Here is a 10162-nt window from a genome sequence, read left to right on the forward strand (position 1 = left end):
TGGTGTGGACAGGGTCAGTGTGGTTGTAGCAGGCGGTTAGTCTGGGTTAGTCTGGAGTGGACAGGGTCAGGCGGTTAGTCTGGGTTAGTCTGGTGTGGACAGGGTCAGGCGGTTAGTCTGGAGTGGACAGGGCCAGGCAGGTAGTCTGGTGTGGACAGGGTCAGTGTGGTTGTAGCAGGCGGTTAGTCTGGGTTAGTCTGGTGTGGACAGGGCCAGGCGGTTAGTCTGGAGTGGACAGGGTCAGTGTGGTTAGTCTGGTGTGGACAGGGTTAGTCTGGGTTAGTCTGGTGTGGACAGGGTTAGTCTGGGTTAGTCTGGTGTGGACAGGGTTAGTCTGGGTTAGTCTGGTGTGGACAGGGTTAGTCTGGGTTAGTCTGGTGTGGACAGGGTTAGTCTGGGTTAGTCTGGTGTGGACAGGGTTAGTCTGGGTTAGTCTGGTGTGGACAGGGTTAGTCTGGGTTAGTCTGGTGTGGACAGGGTTAGTCTGGGTTAGTCTGGAGTGGACAGGGTCAGTCGGGTAGTCTGGGTTAGTCTGGTGTGGACAGGGTCAGTCTGGTTGTAGCAGGCGGGTAGTCTGGGTTAGTCTGGTGTGGACAGGGTCAGTGTGGTTAGTCTGGTGTGGACAGGGCCAGTGTGGTTAGTGTGGTGTGGACAGGGTCAGGCGGGTAGTCTGGGTTAGTCTGGTGTGGACAGGGCCAGGCGGTTAGTCTGGGTTAGTCTGGTGTGGACAGGGCCAGTGTGGTTGTAGCAGGCGGTTAGTCTGGGTTAGTCTGGTGTGGACAGGGCCAGTGTGGTTGTAGCAGGCGGTTAGTCTGGGTTAGTCTGGAGTGGACAGGGTCAGTGTGGTTGTAGCAGGCGGGTAGTCTGGGTTAGTCTGGAGTGGACAGGGTCAGTGTGGTTGTAGCAGGTGGGTAGTCTGGTGTGGACAGGGCCAGGCTGGTTGTAGCAGGCGGTTAGTCTGGGTTAGTCTGGTGTGGACAGGGTCAGTGTGGTTGTAGCAGGCGGTTAGTCTGGTGTGGACAGGGTCAGGCGGGTAGTCTGGGTTAGTCTGGTGTGGACAGGGTCAGGCGGGTAGTCTGGGTTAGTGTGGTGTGGACAGGGTCAGGCGGGTAGTCTGGGTTAGTCTGGTGTGGACAGGGTCAGGCGGGTAGTCTGGGTTAGTCTGGTGTGGACAGGGTCAGGCGGGTAGTCTGGGTTAGTCTGGTGTGGACAGGGTCAGGCGGGTAGTCTGGGTTAATCTGGTGTGGACAGGGTCAGGCGGTTAGTCTGGGTTAGTCTGGTGTGGACAGGGTCAGGCGGGTAGTCTGGGTTAGTCTGGTGTGGACAGGGTCAGGCGGGTAGTCTGGGTTAGTCTGGTGTGGACAGGGTCAGGCGGGTAGTCTGGGTTAGTCTGGTGTGGACAGGGTCAGGCGGGTAGTCTGGGTTAGTCTGGTGTGGACAGGGTCAGGCGGTTAGTCTGGGTTAGTGTGGTGTGGACAGGGTCAGTCGGTTAGTCTGGGTTAGTCTGGTGTGGACAGGGCCAGGCGGGTAGTCTGGGTTAGTCTGGAGTGGACAGGGCCAGGTGGTTAGTCTGGATTAGTCTGGTGTGGACAGGGTCAGTGTGGTTGTAGCAGGTGGTTAGTCTGGAGTGGACAGGGTCAGGCGGGTAGTCTGGGTTAGTCTGGTGTGGACAGGGTCAGGCGGGTAGTCTGGGTTAGTCTGGTGTGGACAGGGTCAGGCGGGTAGTCTGGGTTAGTCTGGTGTGGACAGGGTCAGGCGGTTAGTCTGGGTTAGTCTGGAGTGGACAGGGTCAGGCGGGTAGTCTGGGTTAGTCTGGTGTGGACAGGGTCAGGCGGGTAGTCTGGGTTAGTCTGGTGTGGACAGGGTCAGGCGGGTAGTCTGGGTTAGTCTGGTGTGGACAGGGCCAGGCGGTTAGTCTGGAGTGGACAGGGTCAGTGTGGTTGTAGAAGGCGGTTAGTCTGGTGTGGACAGGGTCAGGCGGGTAGTCTGGGTTAGTCTGGTGTGGACAGGGTCAGGCGGGTAGTCTGGGTTAGTCTGGTGTGGACAGGGTCAGGCGGGTAGTCTGGTATTGTACTCTGGGCTACGTGGTCCGGCTGCGGCGCATCACAGACTGTAATCCTCTTACGGCGGCCGAGCCGCTGCGAGTCATGTGACCTCCGGGGGGTTCATGTCGGGTGAGACGCGCAGGGGATGCGGCCCTTCCCCGTTGCCATGGGAATCTTCCCCCTGTCGCGATGCTCGGACCCCCCCGCGTCTGAGTGTGTGTTTCAGTATTGGTCGGCTTGCCTGTATGTGTGTGTGGGTGCGAGCGTTTCTGCATGTTTAATCGTGTGTGTGTGTGTGTGTGTGTGTGTGGGTGCGAGCGTTTCTGCATGTGTAATCGTGTGTGTGTCTGAGTGCAGCCAGGAGTGTTCCAGGGCAGAGGGGGTCACTGAGGACAGGGTAACCCGGGGGTAAAGCAGCTCAGAGCCCCACACTGGGCCGCTAATGCACTCTATCCACGGCCACCGCTGCACCAGCACAGCGGGACACTGTCTGTCTGTGTCTGGTGTGTGTGTCCGTCTATGAGTGTGTGTGTGTGTGTGTGTGTGTGTGTGTGTGTAGGTCAGTTGGACTAGGAGAGACACACTCTGAGCTGCTCTCCTGGATCCAGAGACTCATGAGCTCTCGGTCCCTCGAGGATTAACCGGGGAAGAGCTGCGACAAATATGATTGAACGCCCTCTGTTCATACCACAGTCGGTGTTGTGGTCATTCTTACCCTGTGAGTGTGAGTGTGAGAGAGTGTGAGAGAGTGTGAGAGAGTGTGAGAGAGTGTGAGAGAGTGTGAGAGTGTGAGTGTGTGAGTGTGTCAGTGCTAGTAAGTGGATATATACCAGGTGCTGAATGTACAGGTCTTCAGGATACACCTCCTAGGCAGAGAGAGACCGCACGAGAGAGAGAGAGACAGGCAGAGAGACAGAGGGAGAGACAGGGTTCCTGTGCCAAACATGGTCACTTGGAAATGTCACTGCTATTACACACTCCCAGGAGAGGGTCTCAGATGCAGTCCGACTGCCTGCCCCAGCAACCAACAAACATGGTGGTGACACACCGATCCTGGACTACATTACCCAGCACCAAACAGACAGTACATGCAGCTATTCCATTAGAGATGATATGTTAGGGGGACTGTGGTGTTTATGATCTAACAGGAGCCCTTTACCAGAGATCACAAGTGTTCTAATGAGCCGTGGTCCAGCACCTCCAAGTAATGACCTGTGAAATGAGCATCACCTCGACCTCAGATGAATATGAATGGCTAATTATTTACAAAGCAGGGTCACCAGGAGCCAGAGAGAGACCCTGTGTGAGAGGGCTGAGGGCAGGAGCCGGTGGTGTGCGTATAGACTACTGATTATCACACACACACATGCACGCTCTCTCTCACACACACACACACACACACACACACACACACACACACACACACACACACATTCTCTCTCTCTCTCACACAGACACACACAGACACACACACACACTCTCTCTCACACACACAGACACACACACACACTCTCTCACACACACACACACATTACTTTACATGACATTACATTACATTAGTCATTTAGCTGACGCATTTATCCGAAGCGACAATAATTGCATTTAACGGAGGAAAAGTCAGTGTAATACTACTTGCCAGAACTCACAAGTGCATCTCCTTTCTAAAACGGGCTAAGAGCATAATCTAATGGCAGAGGCAAAGTGAAGAATAGCAAACTAAAAATATGATAAGTGCTTAAGAGGGAGGATCTCTGTAGTACTTCTTGAACAGCTGAGTTTTGAGTCTGTGGTGAAAGACGGGCAGCGACTCTGCTGTCCTGACGTCAGTGGGCAGTTCGTTCCACCACTGCGGGGCCAGGAGGAGAAGAGCTGTGACCGCGTCCATTGACCGCAGGGGCCTTGCCCCGAGGTAGCGCATGTCACACACCTGTGTGTTCTCACTGACACACACACACATACTCACACAAATACACACACATGCATGCGCACGCAGACATAGAGGCTTGAATATGCAGGCTATGAATGAAGGGAGGCTCCTCCTGTGTATCGGCTGGTCAGTGGTGATTGGAGGTTGGATCCCGTGGCGGCGTGGCGCCGGTCAGCCCTTCACATGGCAGAGCACGGGGCACTGACAGAGACAGAGACACAGGCAGAGACACAGGCAGAGACACAGACAGAGACACAGACGGAGACACAGACGGAGACACAGACGGAGACACAGACGGAGACACAGACACAGACAGACAGAGACACAGACAGAGACACACTGACAGAGACACAGAGACACTGCAAACATCGGGACTGGATCTGAAACCACCTGTCCGGGCAGGGCGGAGCACCGGAGACCTGAGGGGAGATGAGGGCAGGATATGAGTTCAGACTACAGTGATGTAGGGGGAGATAGGCCACCCTCCCCACCCTCTCTCTCTCTCTCTCTCTCTCCCTGTCCCTGTCTCTCTCTGTCTCTCTCTCTCTCTCTCTCTCTCTCTCTCTCTGTCTCTCTCTCTCTCTCTCTGTCTCTCTCATACACACTCTCTCAGCCGGTCTCTCTCCAGCTCTCTCTCCTGCTCTCCCTACCTCCGCTGCAGACCGCACGTGTTCCTCCTCTCCTCTCTTGCTCAGATGAATATTTGAAGAATGGACCTGGGGGGACTAGAGGGACCGGCTGCATTTGGCACGTTGTGAGAGCTCTCTGCTCCCCCCCCCCCCCCCCCCCTCCCATCCCTGTGGACTGTGTGGTCTGTGTCTCTGTTCTCTGTCTAGTTCAGCTGACAGGCCACTGATGCACACCCCGATACAGCTCCATTTGCATGTGTCCATTGGAGTGTGTGTGTGTGTGTTTGTGTGTGTGTGTACGCGTGGTGTGTGTGTGCGCGTGTGTGTGTGTGCATGTGCATAGTGACAGAGAGGTGACCAGATAGTGCTAGGTCAGCTGCAGACAGACAGACAGACAGACAGGTCAGTAATAGCTCCGGAAGTGGGGGGGGGGGGGGGGTGAGTGAACCTGTGTGTGCTCTGAAGCAGCCGCTGGCCTGTTATCCTGCCATCAGTCACAGCCAGGGAGACACGCTCTCTGACTGGCCCTGCTGCAGCACGGGGACAGACCCAGGACAGGACAGAGATGAGAGGACAGGGGAGTAGAGGAGAGGACAGATGAGAGGACAGGACAGGGGGAGTAGAGGAGAAGAGAGGACAGAGATGAGAGGACAGGACAGGGGGAGGAGATTAGAGGACAGGGGAGTAGAGGAGAAGAGAGGACATAGATGAGAGGACAGGACAGGGGGAGTAGAGGAGAGGACAGGACAGGGGGAGGAGAGGAGAGGACAGAGATGAGAGGACAGGGCGAGTAGAGGAGAGGACAGATGAGAGGACAGGACAGGGAGAGGAGAGGACAGAGATGAGAGGACAGGGAGAGGAGAGGACAGGACAGAGCAGGAGGAGTAGAGGACAGAGCAGGAGGAGTAGAGGACAGAGCAGGGGGAGGAGAGGACAGGACAGAGCAGGGGGAGGAGAGGAGAGGACAGAGCAGGGGGAGTAGAGGAGAGGACAGAGCAGGGGGAGGAGAGGACAGGACAGAGCAGGGGGAGGAGAGGAGAGGACAGAGTAGGGGGAGGAGAGGACAGAGTAGGGGGAGGAGAGGACAGGACAGAGCAGGGGGAGGAGAGGAGAGGACAGAGCAGGGGGAGGAGAGGAGAGGACAGCAGGGGGAGGAGAGGACAGAGATGAGAGGACAGGGGGAGGAGAGGAGAGGACAGAGCAGGGGGAGGAGAGGAGAGGACAGCAGGGGGAGGAGAGGAGAGGACAGAGCAGGGGGAGGAGAGGACAGAGATGAGAGGACAGGGGGAGGAGAGGAGAGGACAGAGCAGGGGGAGGAGAGGAGAGGACAGAGCAGGGGGAGGAGAGGAGAGGACAGAGCAGGGGGAGGAGAGGACTGGACAGAGCAGGGGGAGGAGAGGACAGAGCAGGGGGAGGGGAGGAGAGGACACACTGACACGTCACTATAAACAAATGGCCGATGCATTGCGCCACGGTGTGAACAGCTCTCTTGTCTCCTGTGTTCTATAGCATGGAGACCTCCCAGCAGAATTGAGCTCTACTTCTTCCCCCCTACCCACCTCCTCCTCCTCCATACACACACACACACACACACACACACCCCTGCACACCAGCACAGGACAGATTTATCCCTGACCTGGTCGGTCTGTCTGCAGCCGGGGGCTTTCAACGACCCTGTCTGTCTGTCTGTCTGTCTGTCTGTCTGTCTGTCTGCCTGTCTTCCTGTCTGCCTGTCTGTCTGCCTGTCCGTCTGCCTGTCCGTCTGCCTGTCCGTTTGCCTGCCTGTCTACCTGTCTGTCTGTGTCTGCCTGTCTGTCTGTCTGCCTCTCTGTCTGTCTGCCTGTGTGTCTGTCTGTCTGCCTGTCTGTCTGCCTCTATAAGGTTTAAATACGCAAGTTAGGACCGGCCGCGGCCATGCGTTCCACATACCGGTGTGTGAGGGTCCGTCTGCAATAGCGTGTGTGTGTGTGTGTGCGTGCGTGCGTGCGTGCGTGCGTGCGTGCGTCAGCAGGCAGTTCCCCGGGGGGTTGGAGGCGGGTATAAAACTCTTATTAACGTGTTCCTTTTCACTGGTGTTGACAGCTTAATCACTCTGACCCCCGCCTCGCTGACCTCTGCCAGGCTGAACCAGGGCGGTCTGGATAGATCCAAACGTCCTGGTCATCTAACCTCCGACCCTCTCCTGCTATGGCTTAGCTTTTCCTCTCTCTCTCCCTCTCTCTCTCTCCCTCTCTCCCTCTCTTTCTCTCCCTCTCCCCACACACACACACACACCCAGCATGTTGAAATATATTATAGCGCTTCTGGAACGTGTCTGAAGTTGAGCCGAGTTCTTTCGAGGTTCTAAATGTGTGCGTTCCTGCTCATGATGTGTGTGTATGGAATGTACATTGTGCAAGATTTAGCCTACATCTGTTCAGGCTGCCGGCAAACGTGTGTGTGTGTGTGTGTGTGTGTGTGTGTGTGTGTGTGTGTGTGTGTGTGTTCCTCCCTCCCTCCCTCCCTCCCTCCCTCCCTCCCTCCAGGACCCCATGGTTTAACGGCTGGGGTTTCAACCTGCCCCGCGGTCAGTCTCTGTTGGACAAATGGAACAAGGTACCAGAGGACATCGACATCCTCATGACCCATGGACCCCCTCTCGGTGAGACCACACTGCCCTCCACACACACACACAAGGGCTGTCAAATAAATACTCGAACTTTGGGGGGAGGGGGGAATGCACAATCGATCTTGACCTTGTAGATTTGATTAGTAGACACAGCAAAGCAGCGCACATCACACAGCCTCCTGCCTGCCTTCTGACCACGACAAAACACATTCGACGTTAGTATTTATTCTTTTCAACACGGGCAACAAAAACAGCCAAACAACTGTATCAACTGTGTCTATCTATCTAGGTGGAGAGGAAATACCTTACCTCCTAAGATCCAAGAGTGTCTTCTCCTCGGCATGGCAGGCAATATTGTAAACACGCACTGAATGATGGAGGGGACCCCTTGTTTTGTTTTCAGTTGGCTCCCTGTTTGCACTAAATGTCACCCATGTTGACTGGGTGTTACTTGAATACTTGAATCCCGTGAACTTGAATGTTGTCCAAGGACAAGGACACGTTCTCCATACAGTCTGTGCTTGTTGACAATAGGCGGCGAGCGCCCTCTTGTGGTTACAAGTGGTACTGACTGGTCCCCTTACGTGTGTGTGGTGTTGTGTGTTGCAGGGTTCAGGGACTGGTCTCCTTACGTGTGTGTGGTGTTGTGTGTTGCAGGGTTCAGGGACTGGGTTCCTAAGGAGCTTCAGAGGGTGGGCTGCGTTGAGCTGCTGAACACGGTGCAGCAGAGGGTCCAGCCCAAACTGCACGCCTTCGGAGGCATCCACGAGGGTGAGCGTCCACAGAATGTGCAAGAGAGAGTGTGTGTGTTTGTGAGTGAGAGTTTGTTTGAGAGTGAGTAAGTGAGTGAGTGAGTGATTGAGTGAGTGTGCATGCGTGCGTGAGTGTGCATGCGTGCGTGAGTGTGTGAGAGAGAGTGAGTGTGTGTGAGAGCGAGTGTGTGACAGCGAGTGTGTGACAGCGAGTGTGTGAGAGCGAGTGTGTGAGAGCGAGTGTGTGAGAGCGAGTGTGGGAGAGCGAGTGAGTGAGTGAGCGAGTGAGTGAGTGAGTGAGTGTGTCCATGCGTGAGCGTGTGATACACTGTAGAGATTGACTATGAATCTCAAGCTGTGCCTCCAGCCGTCAACCGAGCCGTCTTTCTCCTAGTCTCTACTCAGATTCTACTCAGATTCTACCCAGATTCTACCCAGATTCTACCCAGATTCTACCCAGATTCTACCCAGATTCTACCCAGATTCTACCCAGATTCTACTCAGATTCTACCCAGATTCTACCCAGATTCTACCCAGATTCTACTCAGATTCTACCCAGATTCTACCCAGATTCTACCCAGATTCTACCCAGATTCTACTCAGATTCTACTCAGATTCTACTCAGATTCTACTCAGATTCTAATGCCTCTGGTCTGTCCCCGCCCCTCTCCAGGCTACGGCATCATGACGGACGGATCCACCACCTTCATCAACTCCTCCACCTGCACCGTCAGTTTCCAGCCCACCAACCCGCCCATCGTGTTCGACCTGCCCAACCCCTAGTCCCCGCGCCACCGACAGAACCAGCATTTTTAAAAACCAGATCGACGAGTTGTACTAAATGTGTTCTCTGAGATATTTGTCATTTTTGTGAAACTGCTTGTAAGATAAATGCATGATAATTCGATTCAGATTGTGGAACTCTGTGTGACTGCGCGCGTGCGTGCGAGATCATGACGGTCTGACATTTGTAAATGTGACAGCTGTTTTAGTAATGCTCGGTTTTACAGTCTGATATTTACCAGGTATTTTCTGAGGACGTGGGTGAATCGTTATGTCTGATTAACATTTTTGTTTCTTTGAGATTCATTAAGAATTACCAGGTAGTTGAAGTAACCATTGTTACAACCAAAATAGGTACTAGGTAAATACCATCTTAAACTGGACTGTAAAACAAAGCATTGATTTTATTACCAGTCCATGCGTTTGCATTGGCAGATCTATTTAATTTACCATGTTATCAGTTGTTTCAGGATCTAAACTATATTGTCTACCAGCAGGTGGTGCCATTCTAAAGCAATCTCTTATAAAAACAATGTACCTATAGTAGAGGTTGCTTGTTTGAGGGACATGATGATGGTACTTTTATCTGAGGCATCAGAAGTGCGTACAGATACAGATACATACGTGACCTCATATAGACATACGTGGTTATTATGACATGGAACTGGCCATATACCCTAAGTTATTCAGTCTCAGTTTTATAGCATTTTATGTTGTACCTACACAGAGTATACCTGTCTGCTAGGATCCACCGGGTTGTCTCAACAAGACTACCCAAGCTAACTTCTATGACGTGCTCTTCACAGCACACTTATTAAACTTGATTTTTATTGATCTTATTTACTTGTTTTTCATCTGTATTCAACCAACACCAGCTGACTTATGTTGAACACTTGTCTAAGCAAGGTTGGAATACCCTCTAATTAAACAATTTTAAAAAATGATTTTGGGGGTATTTTTTCTCAAAGTTATTGCACTGTGTGAAAAAGCAGTTTTGCTAGCACAAAAAAAGTTGCCAACGGCCGTCCTCTGTCATTGTAAATGCCTGTTTAGTTTCCTGGTTTATGAAACGTCTTCTTTTTTAACTTGTGATGAATTTAGTTGCCTTTATATGCAAATAAAATTGCAAGATTTTTACCTCTTGAGTGCGTGTTGCTTTTCTCCAGCGAGGATCTGAATAGAAACCACATAGAATTCCTGACTTCAGCTCGTGGTGATGATGACTATGATGATGATGATGGCTCATCTTCATCTCGTGGTGATGATGACTATGATAATGATGATGGCTCATCTTCATCTCGTGGTGATGATGACTATGATAATGATGATGGCTCATCTTCAGCTCGTGGTGATGATGACTGATAATGATGATGGCTCATCTTCATCTCGTGGTGATGATGACTATGATAATGATGATG

General features: G+C 52.8%; 1 protein-coding gene across 2 annotated transcripts in view; it reads left to right on the forward strand.

Annotated features, from left to right (window-relative positions):
* Positions 1 to 9763, forward strand: part of mpped2 (metallophosphoesterase domain containing 2b) — a 21515-nt gene extending 11752 nt beyond the window's left edge. For both annotated transcript variants that reach the window (XM_084453236.1, XM_084453237.1), the window contains exons 5-7: positions 7127 to 7242; positions 7867 to 7980; positions 8635 to 9763. In XM_084453236.1, the coding sequence (XP_084309362.1) occupies positions 7127 to 7242; positions 7867 to 7980; positions 8635 to 8744 (340 nt within the window). In that variant the 3' untranslated portion in view covers positions 8745 to 9763. The remainder of the gene's footprint in view (positions 1 to 7126; positions 7243 to 7866; positions 7981 to 8634) is intronic.
* Positions 9764 to 10162: the final 399 nt, after the last annotated feature.

This window comes from Borostomias antarcticus (assembly GCF_949987555.1).
Source record: "Borostomias antarcticus genome assembly, chromosome: 18".
NCBI lineage: Eukaryota > Metazoa > Chordata > Actinopteri > Stomiiformes > Stomiidae > Borostomias > Borostomias antarcticus.